This window comes from Epinephelus moara, chromosome 5, assembly GCF_006386435.1.
Source record: "Epinephelus moara isolate mb chromosome 5, YSFRI_EMoa_1.0, whole genome shotgun sequence".
Taxonomy (NCBI): Eukaryota; Metazoa; Chordata; class Actinopteri; order Perciformes; family Serranidae; genus Epinephelus; species Epinephelus moara.
Genome location: NC_065510.1, coordinates 20,076,919 through 20,095,116, shown reverse-complemented (window position 1 = coordinate 20,095,116; position 18,198 = coordinate 20,076,919). Strand labels below are relative to the sequence as shown.

Below are 18,198 nucleotides of genomic sequence, written 5' to 3'. Positions count from 1 at the left end.
ATTGATCCATCTCTAATCTCCACTTGTTTTTAGGGTTTATAGAGTGGGGAAAGAATGAGTCCTTGTCTCGAAGTTACTGGGTTTTTAGTTAAATGTCTGAAATAATGTCTGTGGTTGACAGGAGCTTAAGATGTTTTGCTCTACCGCATAAAATAAATCAGTAAATACCCCACTCATGAAATTTGAAGCTTTTACGTGTCTTAAAAAAGGCGCTTGCTAAAAGTGGCTAAATGAAAGTACAGGATGTCTTCACACAGAACACGACTTGATAGCTTTGTTGCGGGGACACTGATGTCACTCAACAGTAGTTTGTTTACAGCTAAACAATAGCTTTTTACATCTGCCGATTTTCACTTTAAAAATCATAAAAGAGGCGTTCATTTGTGAATATTATTTTGCTGAACAAAACTTGTCAGTATCATAAATGTTTGTTTGCCACAGAGCTTATTTTCTGCAATAATTGTTGAGGGAACCAGGGCAACGTAACTTTGGTTGGGCTACCAAAAAACGTCAACCCTTCAGCACTCTAATCAGCTCATAAACCAGCATGTTACAATAAGATTGGAGCTCACCTGCCTGTGTGTCTCTGTGCTGCAGGACTTCTATAGATCTAATGTTGGTCAAATTACTGCATTTCCTGAAACCCGCCTGTTCCTTATCTGCATTGTCTCATTGCCGTGATGGCCAGAGGGCAGCAGTTAAGTACAGCGAGGTGATTTTGAATGGCACTGGTCATATATAAAGTAGCTTCTCTCAGCATGTGAGCGAGGACGCCACAAAGAAGAGAGGCAAGTTAACAAATGAGTGAGGAAGGATAGCAGGACTTTGTGGCCCTCAGAGACAGAGTGGGTTGGGATGTTCTGCCAACACCTCGTCTGCCAGGGTGAAGGATACACACTCAACGTTCATATCCACACACACACACACACACACACACACACACTGTCATCTCTCCATAGCTCCCTCCCTGGCCTCTGTTACAGCCGTGTGTCTGAGCAGGAACCCCACTAAGCTGGCTGGGGTCCAACACCAAGGTCTCTCACCTCGCAGGCTGGGCAGGGGGCCTGGTAGCTCCTGTGAGTTATTCTTGTGCACGGACCTGGGTTCCACCTCTCTCGTCTCCTTTTGTCTCATCCACTCGCCTCTGGCCCAGCCTGGCCTCCCCTTCTCCCTTATCCCCCTCTCTGGGTCCCTGTGGCTGATGAGCCTGTCCTTCAACTATCAGCATCTTCTATTGTCTTTAACACACACACACACACACACACACACACACACACTAGACTTGGATTTATGTAAGCTTGCTTCTGTATCAGTGTGGCCACAAATGTTGAGGTCACCTTCATATACGTCCACCATCTGCAGTGTTTTATAAGTAGAAGGCACTTCAGAGCTCAGTGGCGGACTGATGTTAAGATTTGTTCTGAAGCTCTTGATTATCCCTTTAACAAAGGTTTTTTTCAGCCCAATAAAAAACCTTAGAGACACAAACAAACAATTAATAAGAGAAGGTTTTGGTTCGTAATGAGAACTAAAACTATTTGAATTAATTCTTTTTGTCTCGTTCCAGCTACTCAGATGTGAGAATTTGCAGCTTTTCTGTGTTTTATGTCACTGTAAATTGAATATTGTTGTGTTTCTGCACAGTTGTCGGACAAATCAAGACATTAGAAGACAAAAATTTGGGTTCCAGGTAATTGTGACAGCCATTTTTCAGCAGTGCCTAACATTTACTAGAGTATAAACAGGTAACAGAAAACAAAAGTCACATAAACTGATAATTAAGATAATCATAAGTTGAAGCCCTAACTAGAATCTGTAATAATTTTGTTTGTGAAGATGGGCCCAGAGTTTAGACAATATAATAGATCAGCTGTGAAAGGAGATTTTACAGATGCATTACACTCACAGAGATAAAGGTGCTGACTAGATCCATATAGGGTTGGTTGGCTTGTCACCATTTTGAGAGGGCTCTTTCAGAGGGTTCTATCTAGAAGCCAGCATAAAGGGGACCTAAAACCATATATGACAAGTTCCACCCAGAGCCCCCTGTGACACGTTCTACAGAGAACCCCACTGGTGTCACAGCTCTGCTCAGAACTCCCTATGAGAGGTCATATCCAGAGCCTTTATAAGGGTGCTGACAAGAGCCATAGGGCTTTCTACCAAGATACCCTTACCCAGGGGCTCTACTGAGAACTATTTTATATTACAAGGGTTTCATGGAGAACACTCATGGCTCACAATATTTTTTTTCATGGGATGGAAATTTTGTGAAATCACTTCTACTACAGCCTTTACTATTTCAGTGGTGCAGTAGGTTCAAGAACTGAAAGTTGGTTCCTAATTAGAAATGAATACAAAATGCCAAGTATAGGCTACCCTTAAGACCAAAAAAGTATTTCATCAGACCATATGGTATGGATGGCATGGCATGAAATGATGATGAAGATATCAACTATGACAGAGAACGTGTAAAATGAATTAATTAAGGGGATGAACATCTACATTTGAAATGAATTTGAATTTAAATTTTGAATTTGAAACATGGATAACCATTTCAATAATTGACAAAGCATAGTATGAGCTTGCTGTTCTAATTGTTATGCTTTTCACTTCATAAAGCAAACACCAACACTAAAGCCTGGACTCCATCACATTTGCTTTGCTACACTTTAGGTGTTAGGCCTGATCTCACCACTGGAGGTCACTGAAGAGCAGCCAAATGGAGTCCAAATTCATTTTCATATTCTGTCCATAATTTTGCCCATCAATCTAACATGTAAATGTAGGCCTGCATCTAAATGCAGATGTTTATTGGGACTATTAACACACTCATACAATGATTACATATTTTATTGCTTAAGAATTTGAGATTAAAGTGTAACGAAAGTGAACAAAAAAGATTGACAGGGATGTGAACCATGTTGTTGCGCTCCTGAATATGAATCCAGTCCGACATTAGCCTTGGACCCGGGATAAACCTGCATATTGTTATTAAAGCTGCACCCTGCAGCCTCAGCATCAGTCCGGGTACCACACATGAGAGTGGAGCCGCTACAGAGCTCCCACTCTGATCCTTTTTTCAGGTACCAAGACCACCCGAGATATAACCGCTGATACACAAACACATTTAAGCAAATGTACATTACATGTATATGTTATGAGTCGGATACTCTTAGAAAAAGGATGTCATTGTAAGTTTGCCTCTAAAAATGTGTATAGCAACGACGTTTAGTGTGGCTGTTTCTGTTTGTAAATGTTGAATTGACAACGCATGCGTGGAAGTCAACGCCCACTTTTTTCCCAAACCAAATGCTGGTGTAGACGATCTTTGTACGGAAGATGCTCAGCCTGGGTACTGTAACAAATAATGCACTCACAAAATCAGATTTGGCGTAATTTTGACTCACTGTATAACTTTACAAACATTTATTTTTTTTCCTAAAGTAGCTAAAGCTTTTGAGTCTGCTTCTTAAAAAACCGAAAACACAGGTAATGACGTGTTATAAAAACAGACTCCCCCCGTCCGGACATATAATGGTACAGTCTTTCGACGTCCTGCGCGGGAGCGGAAAACGTGCATCCGACAGAGGAGAGAAGAAGCGTTGTGTTTTCCTGTTAAGATATTTTGCTGCTAGAAGACTTTACCAAATTACAACAGATACTCGGCTTCCTTACAGGCGTCTGCACAAACCAGAAGGTCAGTGAAATGGAGGGGACAGTTGTAGTTCCGGTAGCATTTAATAGCTACAAGCTAGCTAGCGTGTGTGTTTGTTGATGAGGCGTCCTGCTCTGCTCACGCTTGTTAACTTAGCTTCTGTGCACTGCCAAGTGTCAGTGGCATTAGCTTGAGTACATTCAGTGCCTGTGTGTTATATAGGATCATTTTACTGACACTGAATGTGACTGTCAGGTTTGAATGAAGTGTTGACTCCAGAGGATGTTGGCTGGTGGTCAGGGGGAGGGGCACTGAGTGTGGATGTGTACTGCACACGTTTTACAAGCCTGAGCAGATGCACCTTAATATGGATGATGTGAGTTGCATAGCAGATCTGTAAAGGTGTGTATCAAGTTAATTTTGCCTGCCCTTTTCAGCCTACTAACACATCCAGCATGACTCGAGATTGGAAACCTGGTGATCTGATCTTTGCCAAGATGAAGGGCTATCCACACTGGCCTGCAAGGGTGAGTAGGGGCCTTCATCATGGGCACATGTACTGTTATACAACATTTTATTACAATTAAAGTTAATGTGATTAAAATTAAATGCATGTGCAAACACCCATCCACCAGAAGTGAGCAAATAACCCACATCCACTCCACAGACCAAAACCACGGACACACCCACACAGTGACGTTTGATTTGTCATTCACGGCTGTGGATAAATATATATTTTTCCTCATTTGTTTACCAGATTGATGAAGTCCCAGATGGTGCTGTGAAGCCATCTAATATCAAGTTCCCCATCTTCTTCTTTGGCACCCATGAAACGTGAGTAACCAGCCACTAACTATTTGTTGTGTCCTTTACTTTAATGGGCCCACATAAGATAAAGTACCATTTGATATTGATATTTAATATTTCATAGGTCTAAGTAGTCAAAACAAATAGAAGGTATTGCAGGCAATGCAGGAAAAAATAATAAATCCATTGTTATATGGTTAAAACAGATAGAGACAAGTGTGTTGCCCTTAAAAAATGTGGAGAAAAAAGCCAACTGCATATTAAATTTTAAGTCCTCCTTGCAAAATTTACCACAACACACTGGCCTTCCAATATGACTTACATGTTAAAGTGCTAGAAAATTGAAGAATTTTGTGGCAAGCTTTTTTTCCCTCATGCACTGAAATGCATGAAGCACGCGTCTCAGTGTACTTATAAATCCCCCTGGGTGAGTGAGTAAGCGACAGTGGTTATTCCAAGGGTAAGAGTTTTAAAATTGTATGCACAAATTGACATTTTAAATAGTGAATTGTTACAATGACATAGCACTTTTATCCAGTTTAGTATATTGAGTTATTGTGTTCTATTGGAGGTGTTTCTGTAGATTTGTAAATGTTGATGATTGGCTGGACAGAGTTACCTGTGTCTGTGTGCTGCTGCAAACACACACTACATTTTTAATACTTCAGAAAGGTTTAAATGAACAGACATTCTGAATTATCTTCTTTCAAACAGAGCATTTCTGGGCCCAAAAGATATCTTTCCATACCAGCCCAACAAAGACAAGTATGCCAAGCCCAACAAGAGGAAAGGCTTCAACGAAGGATTGTGGGAGATTGAGAACAACCCAAAGGTTGAGCTCACTGCACCAAAGGTACATCTTTCTTCTCTATACCTCCTCCAAAGATATTTTTCGGTGTTTATCCTCCAGTCGTTGGCCTCAGGCTTGGATTGACTGTACCTCACATTCTGTTATACCTCCCTGAGTTTTTGAGAGGTTTTTTTTATGAGTGCTTTTGTGTTTAATTTTATCCTCACTGGGGTTCTTCCCCTGGCTATCTAAACATACAGTAAATGTTTTATGCTTGTAGTAGTTTTAAGCTACCAGAGAGAAGTTGGGGTAAACAAAAATAGCTGGTTTAGAGCGTCTTAGTTACTGTGCTTTTGCTGATTTGTTTCATTTAACTGAATTTTGTGCTTGTTTAAAGCCGGTCCCCCCTGAATCTTTCACTGAAAAGGATTCGGACAGCGGCCCAGAAGGAGGGGAGGAAGCAGATAACAAGGGGATAAAACCCAAAGTAAGTTTTTGCCCTTCAAATGTATCATTGACAAATAGATATATACACAGTTGCTTCACTGCATTGACACCCCAAGGGTTTGTTCCTGTGTTGTCAGCTTCTTTCTTTTGCTTTTTTTCCTCTAATCTTTCTCTAATGTGTGTCTGCGTCACTTTGAATTCCACATCAGTGCAGGCAATAGCTTTATAAATTACAACAGTAACAGTGTCATTCTGTATTGATAGATTAAAAGGCTTGTACGCTAAGAGTAGTGTGTGGAACAGACGGATACTCGCTGACTTTTCTCCCTTTCAAGACTCGTTTACCCCACCACACTGCGTCCTATGCTGTGTCTTGGGTGCATTCAGGTTCCAGGAAGTGAGGCTGAGCAGGAGAAAGAGAATGTGGAGTTGGAGGAGGAGGAGGAGTTGGAGGAGGAGGAGGAGGAAGGGTCTCTGATCTCTGAGCAGGGTCCTCAGAACCAGGATGTACGTACTTTGCATGTTGGGATCCCATAAAGCGGCGCAGGTCGCCCCACCCCCCTCCCCATTGGAAAGCATGTGACACTTGGTGGTTTTTTCAGCCGGTTGTGTGTTTTCTGTTTGAATCAGAGTTCTTGTCGATGGCCACAAACATCCGTTGGTGCTTGATGTTTTTATTAGAGTGCCTTCTCTGGGTTTTTCTGTGTTAACGCCACTGAGGTGATAAATGATTATCTGAGAAAATCGTCCCTGTGTTGCCACAAAAATGATTGATAAGATTGAATAATATCTGGTAAGCACAGCTGGTTCTGGATCAAATTGATTTAGGTTTGGGACATGTGCGAAGATGAGAAAAATAATTGGTTTCCTTCTTCTCTGTTTTACCTCTCTGAGACCACCCTGACAATTTTAATTATTGCTTTCCATTTCCTGCCTCTCCCTGTCCACATATTCACAAATCTACTGTTTGCAATTAGTTGATTTTATTTTGTTTCTGCATGGCTTTCCGTGTGCTGCGGAGAAAGGTAAGTTGTTTATGTCTTAATGTCTTCTGCTCAGGAAGAGACGGACTCTTCTTTGTTTTCTGCTGTCTCTGCAATATTTTAACAAGTCATAAACTGTGTCCCAATTCCTTACTGTAAACACTTAATATACCCAATCGTTAGTATGAATACCAAAAACACATGCTGGTTATTTACATTATTGTTCCAAAATGCATAAAGGCAGTGAAGCTCACTGCTACAAAAATAATAATAGTAATAATTCAAATGGGAATGAAACAGATCCACAAACAAAATATTGAAAAACAAGCCCCCTCAAAAAGAAAGCATTTAAAAAAGCAGAGATAAAAACAGTTAATTATGTGTATGAACTGCCAAAACTGTACACACTTCAAGTGTCAGTTTATATTGTGTACAATGAGTGTGTGTGGAATTTGGACACAGTTATTCTCAATGAAACACTGGCACATTCATTACTGCAGATTGTAATACCACAGCTACGCACTAGATGGTGCTATTGATTCACACATTTAAATTGTTCTTGTCAAGCGGTTGCAATCCAATCATCTAATTGTCCAATTGACATGATTACTTGGCTTTCACTTCAGCAGACGTTGGTGCTATATTAATGAGAATTAACAGAAGCTGTTGATTTCAGGGTGCTGCACAGAAAGAATCCACAGATGCTCCTAAACCCAAGCGAGGAAGAAAGAAAAAGGTTTGTAATTTTGATTAATGGGTTTACTTTTAGTGTGTCAATATAATCTATAAATAATGGTTTGCAGGAAACGTATAAGATGGTGTGTTATATTTTTTCCCCAGAGTCATGTTGAGCAGGAGACTGAAAAACAGGATGCACCTGCCAGTCCTGTTAGTCCCTCAGGTAATTGTGTCCCCTGTTATGTTAGTACTAATAATGCTGTTTAAAGGAATGCTTTACCCATAAAATCACCATTTGTATATCGGTTAGTCAGCTGTGTTTCCTTGAGTTGGGTAGAAAACCTGTTTTTCTCACAGAAAACAGTGAACATATTAATTGATTAGGGGACACGTTTAACAAAGACGAAAAAATAATCCATTTACGAACTCTCGCACAACTTGCACAGTATAACACACGTCTCATTTATCCAGTCATATGCTCAGTACTTCCCAGATACACGCATTTTCACTTAAACCCTACTATTAAAAACTGAACTAATAATTAAACTTATCTATGCTCTCTTCAAAGCCAGACCCCAAATTTTATGCATTTGAGTACGACTGGATAAATGAGACTCGGATTATACTGCACGAGTTGTGTGAGAGTGTGTAAATGGATGTTTTGACATAGTTTTGCTCTTAAACGTGGTCGCCAGTCAATCAATAAATCAGTATGTTCGTTGTTTTCTGTGGAGTTATGCGAGAAAAACAAAGTTTTCTTCACAAATTCAAGGTAACACGGCATGTCTAATTGATTTACAAATGGTCATTTTGGGTGAAGTATTCCTTTAATGGCTTTGTGCTATTGACATAAATAATGTTAGAAAGTTCAGGCTTATTTCAGATGAGAGAGATTATATGAGAGAGCAATAATGAGACAGCTACAGGTACACAGGAGATGCCATGGATATATACATTTAGAAAAAATATGAGACAGTGACAAACATTTTGCAGCGTGAGATTGTAGGACATCGTCACCATATCAAATTTTAGATTTCATCTGTCAGTGGAAATCTTTCATTCAGTCATTCAGCTCTCCTTTGCATTAACTGGATTTGTGGTGTGTGTTTTTGTGTCCATGTGACCAGCTGCAGAGGCTCCTAAACGACGAGGCAGGAAGCCCAAGAGTGAAAAGTTACTTTTGCTGCAGCAGCAGCAGGAACAGCAAGGCTCAGGAAGTGAAATGTAACCACATGATCACACCACGTACACACAGAATTCTCACATAAGTTTATTGCTTGTACGCTACCTTTTTCCTGATGGTGGGCAAAGAAGACAATAATGCCAATCATGTGTATTTTTTTTATCATAAGTTTGTTAATTTGACACCCCATAGCCTCTTCACAGACATGTTCTGTCACATTTAGGGAGACTGCTGAGTCGGAGAGAAAGAGAAAGAGGGCAGCAGAGGACAAGTCCAAGAGTGGAGAGGAGGAGAAGAGAAAGAAGGAGGACAGCAAAGGAAAGGAGGCAGAGGGGAAGGAGCCTGACGCCAAGAAGAAGAAGAAGGAAGAAGGATCCTCAGGCTCTGATGATGAAGAGGCAGGTGTCCAGTCCAACACAATGCCTCCTTGTTAGAGATTTGTATGAACAGTCAGTATGATGATTTCATGCACGTGATTTTTGATTTCTTCTACCCTCAGAAAAACAAAGGCAGAAAGAAACACCAAAACTCAGAAGTGGACAAAGATGTGCGGCGGCGGAAAGCAGATGAATTGAGAGAGTACGTATACATATGATGTCTATCGAGTTATCAGAGCCTGAAATGATGTCCTCTTGTTGCTTATTCTGGTCCAACCATCAGCCAACAATCCAAAAGTATTTAAGTTACAGTTATATGAGGAGAAACGTTTATATTTGAGAAGGAATCATCAGAAAATGTTGCATTTTAACTCGAGAAATAACTTGAATATTAAGTGCAATAAGAAATAAATCTTGTTTTATTTATCAGCCAATATTATAATATACATAAATTCAAAAAATCAGTAGAGGAATGGATATGTTTCTGACATGGTGTAGTTATTTTGTCTTGCAGGACAAACAAAGATGACGGGAAGAAAAATGAAGAGAGGACAGGCGCCAAGAAAAAGGGTGAGTAGAGAGTTCCATGGCTCAGTGTTGTAGTCAAGACCACCTAAACCGAGACCGAGTCAAGACCAAGACCAGACCAGTGCGAGTCCCACAATGCATGACACATGTATGATAAAAAGTGGAACATGCAAACTATTGACACTCCTCAAACTGATCTGAAACATCCACATTCCCATTAAAACATCCACTGAAAACAAAGGAAGATTCCTCCTTCCTCATCTCTTTCATTGCCATACTGTATATGTTCATATGTATAAGTGTCAAAAACAGTAGAAAAGAGATGCACATCCCAACATCCAGTGGAGTGGGTGCTGGACCAAAGAAACATCTGGCAGGAGTAGAAAACGACTGTGTCCGCACACCAAGCTTTGTGCTTTGGTTTCTACTTTGCTGTATGTATCAGTGTGTCATGAGAAATGTCTTGATAAAATAATGAAAAGGCATTGCAGAGGTGAATTTTATGTACAGGATCTTTTCTTTGCTGATATCCCCGCAGTTATGGTCTTGACCAGACTGAAATCCCAAGTCCTCTTTGTCTGAGACAGGATGAAACCAAGACCTTCACAGAGTGATTCTGAGACCCGTCTCGGGACTAGAACAGATCTTGAGCACTACAACACTACTGTAGCTTAAATATCAAAATGCAACCGGTCAACGTAATGTAACTCTGTAAAATGAGAAAGTTGGTCTGGCCGGTACACAGTGGCAGAGCAAACTCTTATTTTACAGCTTAACAGTACACTTAAATATGTTTCTGGAAATATTTCAGGTTAGAAATGGACAATGCAGTAAAAGAGTCTTCATCCGTATTTGATCAGCGCTGCCTACTCTGACAGTTTGACCAGAGTTCATGTGCAGTGATTGATATGATCGACAGCTGCGTGTTCGGTTGTTGCCGCAGTGGATTCTTGCAAATGCCATTAGAGGCAGTAGAAAGAGGAGGAGGGACATGATGCTTTTTTCGCAGACTATCCGTCTTATGCACATCTTTCAGATGTAGTGACAGTTTGAGCAAATGTAACTCATAAAATGACCCGCTGTAGCTGTAATATGACCCCCTCAACATTTTCACAATTAATCCTTATCAGGTTTTTGCCTGACTAAATGTAAGGTAGTGTCCATATTCAGTGCTGCAGAAACTTAATCTTCAGGCTGTTTTAATTTTGTCCCGCAGTCTGACATTGTGACAACTCAATGAAGGGTCAAGTATTCGGACTCGAATTTAGTTCTTCGGTGGCTTTGACAACAAGTCGAAGCACATTGCTTCAGCCAGATTAAAACAAATTTACACAAGGGTAAAAGGTTGTTGTGTATCCCAAAAAACAGATATCCTTAAATTCACCCTTGATTTAAAATCTGTAAAACAGTGATGTAATCTAAAGTATTTCCACCTTAATGTTTTATTTTCTCTTCTCTTCTCCACAGAAATATCAACTGACCTGAAGCTCCAGCGACTGCACAGTGAGATCAAGATTTCACTGAAAATTGACAACCCTGTAAGTTGTGTTCTCCACTGTCAGATTATATAACGTACACCTACATATTCTCTTCCAAGTCCGTCTTTCTACACTGACACCTTTGTGAATCAGTGTTTGTTCCTTTTCACCCTCATGCACTGAACTAACAAAGACAAAATGCTCAGACTCTCAATTTGCAGCTCAGGGTTTCATCTCTGTGTAGTATGATCATTTCATCTAAATATTATTCATCTTTTAGAAGTCTATATTCCTCTTCGTGTATTTCATGTGTCCCAGAATCCCTTGTGTTGGTAGTCATTCATGACCAAAACACTGTGACAGTATCCCAAGGCCAGTGACCCTGTGACTCACATCCTTATAAACCACTGTACTTGGTGAATCACAGATCCACAGTTTCACAGTTCTGACATAGGAAACGTTGTCATTAGGGGTGTAACGGTACACAAAAATCTCAGTTCGGTACGTACCTCGATACACAAGTCACGGTTCGTTTTTTTTTCGGTACAGTAATGAAAAAAATAGACAACTATTAAATATCTTTTACTTATTGGTAACCTTATTAAAACATACCACCACAGCAGTTAACTCTTTTTACACAATATTTGAATGAAACAAATATATATAAAATCCTGCTTTTTCACATTGTTTGAATGAAAATAGAAATATAAAAGTGAAAAATAAAATCCTGCTGTTTTTTTAACACATTTTTTGAATGAAAAATATAAATATACATTTCTGCTTTAACAGTTTTACTCAATTAAAATAAAAAGTATAGTGCAGCTGGTCAGCTTTAAAGCCTGCTCAGATTCAGTTTTACTAGGAACTTACTTAGCTTTCCCACTTTGTTAAAGTGCAGTAAACAAAACATGCTTATATCTAAAGTGCAGCTTAAACAATTTTACTCAACTCCAATGGCGTTGGTTATTTCTTTAGCGCGATGGTCAGGGAAACGCTCTTTCTTTTTAAACGACGACGATATCGTAGTTTGCACCAGATTGCTTTTTCTAGTCGTGCCGGTTAACGTTCAAACTCGGGTGGTGTCGCTTTAGATGCGTTAGCATGTTAGACGTGTTTCCAAGTACATACCCGACCGCTGTTCTGCAGTGTCGGCACACTGCTTTTGTCTTGTCCACTTGTTTATTTCCATCTTCGTATTTTACCCTGAAACCAAAGTGTTCCCAAACGGAGGACTTAAGGTTTGCGGGTGGGTCTTCAGGTTCGTCAGGCTCACTTGCCATGTTGTCAAAATGCGAGAATGCGCTGCACAAAGTGAAAGCGGAGATTTACGGTCGGACTCGGTCCGTCACTCAATTATGTCCGTCGGGGAACTAGATATTTTAAATGGTTCGGCTCACAAAAACGGAATTAAAATAAAACAAAATAAAATAAAATAATATCCTGCGGCCAATAATTCGGTACAGGGTCGTGCCGAACCGAAAGTCGCGTACCGAACGGTTCGACACAAATACATGTACCGTTACGGCCCTAGTTGTCATGAATTTACAGAAACTGGGCCACGGAGGTACGTCGGCAACATGAGAGTCAAGACGCTGTTATCTGTCACAGTGTCGGCGACATTGGTTGTCTTTAATGACAGACCGTAAATGTAGAGGACTGTTTGTAATACTTCATGACTAACTTTGAATCTGGCCATCAAGACACCCTGGCCCATATCACTGGCAGAGGTTGCTGAGGTAGTCAAACAGCTCCTTGGTGGCAAGGCACCAGGTGTGGATGAGATTTGCCCAGAGATGCTGAAGGGTCTTGAGATTGTTGGGCTGTCTTGGCTGACATGCCTTTTCATTGTCACATGGAGGTCAGGTACAGTGCCTCTTGAGTGGCAGACCGAGGTGGTGGTTCCTGTTTTTTTTAAAAGGGGGACCAGAAATCAGCGTGGTATCACACTGCTCAGCCTCCCTGGGAAAGTTTATTCCAGGGTGCAGGAAAGGACCCATTGTCAAACCTTGGATTGAGGAGGAGTAATGCAGATTCTGTCCTGGCCGTGGAAAAAGTCGGGATGAGAGTCAGTACCTCCAAGTCTGAGACCATGGTTTTCGGCCAGACGATGGTGGCTTGCCCCCTCTGGGTTGCGAGAGAGTTACTTCCCCAAGCAGAGGAGTTCAATTATCTCAGGGTTTTGATCACGAGTGAGGGTAAAATTGAGCGCAAGATGGACAGGGGGTTTTGCTTTGCCAGACTGTCGTGGTGAAGAGGGAGCTTAGCGAGAGGCCATGCTCCGATTTACTGGTCCATCTATGTTCCAACCCTCACCTATGGTCATGAGCCTTGGGTAGTGACTGAAAGAATGAGATCACGGATACAAGCGGCTGAAATGAGTTTCTTTCAAAGGATGGCTGGGCTCAGCCTTAGAGATAGGGTGAGGAGCTGAGACATGTGAAGCGAGCTCAGAGTAGAGCCACGTCGAGAGGGGCCAGTCGAGGTGGTTGGGGCATCTGATCAGGATGCCTCTTGGGCTCCTCGTGATAGAGGTTTTCTGGGCATGTCCAACTGTTAGGAGGCCCAGGAGTAGACCCACAACATGCTTGAGGGATTATATATCTTGTCTGGCCTGGGAAAACCTCTGGATGCCCTAGCAGGAGCTAGAAAGCATTACTGGGGAGAGGGACGTCTGGAGTACTTCGCTTAGCCTTGTGCCCCCTTGACCTGGTCCCGAATAATCAGATTAAAATGAATGGATAGATGATTAAGTTTGATAATTGTTTTTTTTTTCTTTTTTTACTTTTAAATTCCTACACATCTTTCTTGCTTGCTTCAATGCCACTCTTATCCATGACTCCCTCCTCACCAGGATGTGAAGAAGTGCTTGGATGCTTTAGATGAGATCGGTGCCCTTCAAGTGACGACCCAGCACCTGCAGAAACACAGCGAACTTATTGCCACACTGAAAAAGGTACACTCACTCATCCAAAATCCATTTAATGTACGACTGTTTCAAATTGAGCAATCAAAGTGTGTGTCCAACCACTTTATTAAGTGGTGATATGTGTGGGTTTTTTCCCTATGTTTTAGATTCGCAGATTCAAGGCCAGCCAAGACATCATGGACAAGGCCACCATGTTGTATAACAAGTTCAAGAGCATGTTCCTGGTTGGAGAAGGCGACTGTGTGCTCAGCCAGGTGCTTAACAAGTCTTTAGCTGAACAACGGCAGCACGAGGAGGCCAAGAAAGGAGCGCTGAAGAGAGTGGAACAAGCCAAGGAAAACACCACAGGTACTATGTACTAAAGATTCAGTTACTTCATTTCTAGTCATTTCTAACTCCCTACAGTGAATTGTTACAGCATATAATGTAGACAGGAAGTTGTTAGTTTGTCCTTAAGGGACCTTTCTATTTCACTGTAGCTGCTTGTTTCAATTTAGCATTTAGCTCACATGGGTGCATGGTTCATCATGGTTTAGTATTACTGGTCCAAGGGATGATTATGACTCATAGGCGAACAAGAAAAGAGTTTGATCATGAGAGAGTAGTTTTGACTCTTTAAGACACTGGCTCCCTCTGTGTGTGTGTTCAGTGGTGTAACTAATGCTGGGTTTCCACACAGTTTGGATAACTGCACTGAGTGTATCACGAATATTGAAGTTCACACAGACCGAAGTGAGCATCTGTTACCTGCAGCTCTCCATCTAACCAGCTCACTGTTGTTGCTTTTCTTTTTTTTTCTGGTTTTTTTTTTTTTACCACTGCTCTCTTGCTTTCGTGTCCCTTGTTAAAATTAATTTGATACAGCTTGGTGTCTTTGGTGTTAGAGGCTCATCTAAAACAGCTATCACTATTTTACTGGTCAGAGTTTTGAGGGGAGGGTTTTTTTTTTCAGTCAATAGAACTTTATTCATTTTCATTAGGGTTGGGTCGGTATGAGGAAAAAAAAACACGCATTAAAAAAAACGGTCCGGTTTTTGTAAAAAAAAACAAAAACAAAAAACGCATCAAGTTGGTAATACCGGATTTTCGCCACTTGGGGGCGCAGTTGACTCATTTAAAATAAAAAACGACCTTAGGACAACAGAGTGACAGTAACAAGTTGTTTCTTTTATTCCTTACAGATAAATTTTGCAGCTTAGTCAATCAGTGCAAACAAGGGTTGCCTCCTTCGTCTGGCTCAAAGCCAAAGTGTTGCCATAGTGGCGCATTCTTTGATTTCGTCGAGACAAAATTGTCACCGTCACTATTAAACACACTCTAGGCTACAGTAGAGGCGCATGCGCACTCGCACCTCCTAGCTCAGTCCCCGCCCCACCCCCCTCTCTCTCCTGCTAGCTGTGCGCTTGGTGAAGAGGCAGACACAGGTGCTCACAGACTCGGGCGTACTATAAGCGGAGCTGACTCCGTGTAAAAATGTCCGTGAAAAATCCCCACGATGTGAAAAATACATGCCGAACAGTCTTTTGTGTGACACCGGTGCGCGGAGCGGAGTCCGCACAGTCGTGCTTTGCGCGCACAGGGCTGGCGGACGTCCACTTTTACCGGGCGGACCTCCGCGGTGTCTATGTACATGTATAACAATACCTTTGTTGGGAAATACAAACATGTTTTAGCCCTTTTTTATTTTAACAAAATATACCAAACTTTGCATTACACCCTTGTTTAAGGTATATTATGGATGATTGTCAGTTACTGTTTGTAGACACGCTCACCGGGTCGACTCTTGTTTGTCGTTTCACCTTGATTTATTTGTGTTTATCGATCCTGTATCTCTCAGATGCTTGTTGCTTACAATATGGCATCTAGTTGCTACCTTTTTTTTTTTTATAAAGCCCTGACCTTACTTGAGCACTCTGGCGATGCACAACCCTAAATGGCAGAGCAGAGGAAACACAGGGCAGAAAAATACACCACCACACACTGCTACTGGGTCATAAGTGTTGATTGAGAGGGATTACTTTTGTATGAGACTATACATTGTTTTTTAGGAAAATCCTGCGATGTTGTGACACTGAAGGAGTTAACAATAACACTATTATTGTGATATCTAAAGAAAATTTAAACAAAAAACATCATGAAAATAAATTATCTTTGTTTATTGTGCATTTTGCCTCCTTTTTTGGGGAGCAAATGAATAACACCCAAAACATGCGTGTAGGGAGGTGAAGAGAGTCTGTAACCATAACTGTATAGAAGCATACGAACAGAGCAATTACACTTAATGGATAGTGAAAAGACAACAAGATGGTGTTGAAGGTGGGAGATAAGATATTATTAAGATATTTTTGGGGGCATTTTAGCCTTTAATTGATAGGACAGACAAGTGTGAAGGGGAAGAGAGAGAGGGAGTGACATGCAGCAAAGGGCCACAGGTTGGAGTGGTACCTGGGCCGCTGCGGCAACAGCCTTGTACATGGGGCGCCTGCTCTACCACTAAGCCACCGACGCCCCATCATATGTGTACTATTAACATGATAGCAATATTTCATTTCCAGTGATCACGGTTATCGTCACTATAGCAATTGATGTCAACTTTTAATACTTTTCAGTACTTAATAATTATGTACACATTAAGGCCATTCACAGGCTGAGGTCTCGAGACACACATTATTTGCTAGCTATCATTATTGATGATTATGATTTTTGTATAAAATGTTCATGATATGAAGAGAAAGATTAAAAGTAAGGGATCTTCAAAGCTGGTCGTATTTTAGCACATTAGTACAGTTAGGACCGTGAGAGATGGCAGGGTCATAAGTTATGTCATAAATTAGGTTTTGTCTGCTGGTTATTGGTTAATCAAGTATGACCAGCTGAGTCAAATATGAAAACCAGCCAGACAACAGAGACATTGAAGCTTTCATTCAGTTTATTTTATCCCTTCCAGGAGGACATCATAGGATCTCTGTGGTTAACTTTCTCAGTAGGAACACTGAGTGTAATCAGAGGTCCGGAGCCACATCCTTGCTCCATCAGCTTGTTATAATTATACACGTACTATACTTCCACTAAAAGTAGTGACACCGTGAAAGGTCTCTCTTTCACACCAAGGCATGGCAAATGGATGGAAAATCCAGTTTATCTCAGTAAGGTCTGGAGCTCAGCATGTGTCATCACATGCTCCTGTGAGGTCTCCTCTCTGCGGTGTTGTAGGTTGTGTAGTTATGTTCTGTCTGACTGAGTCTGTGTGTCTCTCTGTGCACCGCCTAAAGACAAGATGACAAATGGTGATATCAGCCCCGAGGAGAAGAGGCAGGAGACAGACAAAGAGAAGATTCCTGAAGACACATCGGTGGGAGAAAATCACAGGTAGTTGACCCAGGGGCTGCTAACTACAGTGGCAAATGCGAAAAAGCTAGAGCCAGTGTTTGGTTTGTCCATTCTGGGATACTGTAGAAACATGGAGGACATGCTCCCTGTGTAGATAAAAATGACTCAATCTAAGGTAAGGTAATACACTAAAGAAATTAAACTTATTATTTTCCATTTCTGCTGATAACGCCCCCTAAATCCTACACACTGCTCCTTTAACCTTTTAAGTTCAAGTTTATACTGCCATTTTTAAAGTCATTTCCTAAAACAGCCGGCTATTTTAGTTTTCAGCAGATTTTATTAAACTGCAGTAAAATGTTTTGTTGGGGACTATTTTAAGCAGTGGATTAATACACATTTGGTGCTGTATGGGTGAGCATCAGGACACAGTGTATGTGGAATTGACTCGAGATTAACCACAGCAGCCGTGTTTGGTGTACATAAAGAACATGGCACCCAGTGTAATATTGAAGCGTTAAGCTACACCACACAGCCGATACCGTCTTAACTCATTTCTTTATTCTCTTGGACCATAGTGCTCCAAAAGATCAGGAAGAGTCCACTTGAGTGACGTACATGCCTGAAGGAAGGAGAAGACATTTGCTGCTGTACTCGTGTCCAAACTGGGCTGAACAACTGGGATTTCCTGTCCAGTTCCTTTTGATGACTGATCATGATCACTGGTTTCCAGTTTACCAACTGTCTCTGTCAGTGATGCTGCTTAAAGGTTCCAGGACATCAAACCCATCCACTCCCAACATGAAGACTGACTGCATATTTTATTTTTTTACTTTGTGTCACACCTGTTGAATTTGAGTTACGTCTGTGTCAAGACTAAGAGCTTGTAGCAGCAACTTGAACGTAGATCTTAGTGAGCATGCTCACAGGGACGAGGTTAGCACCTTTTAGTCCCATTTTTCAACTGGAGTAGATGGTTTTGATTAAACGCAATCATTTCATATACATTTAAA

The 18,198-nt window shown here is 41.1% G+C and overlaps 1 protein-coding gene across 4 annotated transcripts; it reads left to right on the top strand.

The window, feature by feature from the left end:
- The first annotated feature begins 3,558 nt into the window (after nt 1–3,558).
- Nucleotides 3,559–17,993, top strand: psip1a (PC4 and SFRS1 interacting protein 1a). Of its 4 annotated transcripts, none has more exons than XM_050043874.1 (17): nt 3,559–3,700; nt 4,096–4,185; nt 4,416–4,492; nt 5,180–5,318; nt 5,653–5,742; nt 6,090–6,209; nt 7,362–7,421; nt 7,526–7,586; nt 8,497–8,587; nt 8,770–8,944; nt 9,046–9,125; nt 9,438–9,493; nt 10,919–10,989; nt 13,781–13,882; nt 14,002–14,203; nt 17,128–17,224; nt 17,764–17,993. In XM_050043874.1, the coding sequence occupies exons 2-17, from the start codon at nt 4,114–4,116 to the stop codon at nt 17,792–17,794; spliced, it is 1,524 nt and encodes a 507-aa protein (XP_049899831.1). In that variant the 5' UTR covers nt 3,559–3,700; nt 4,096–4,113; the 3' UTR covers nt 17,795–17,993. The 4 variants fall into 4 exon arrangements, with proteins under 4 accessions (XP_049899831.1, XP_049899830.1, XP_049899833.1 ...); XM_050043873.1 differs by having other exon boundaries at nt 8,491–8,587; XM_050043876.1 differs by lacking the exon at nt 6,090–6,209.
- The last annotated feature ends 205 nt before the right edge of the window (nt 17,994–18,198 follow it).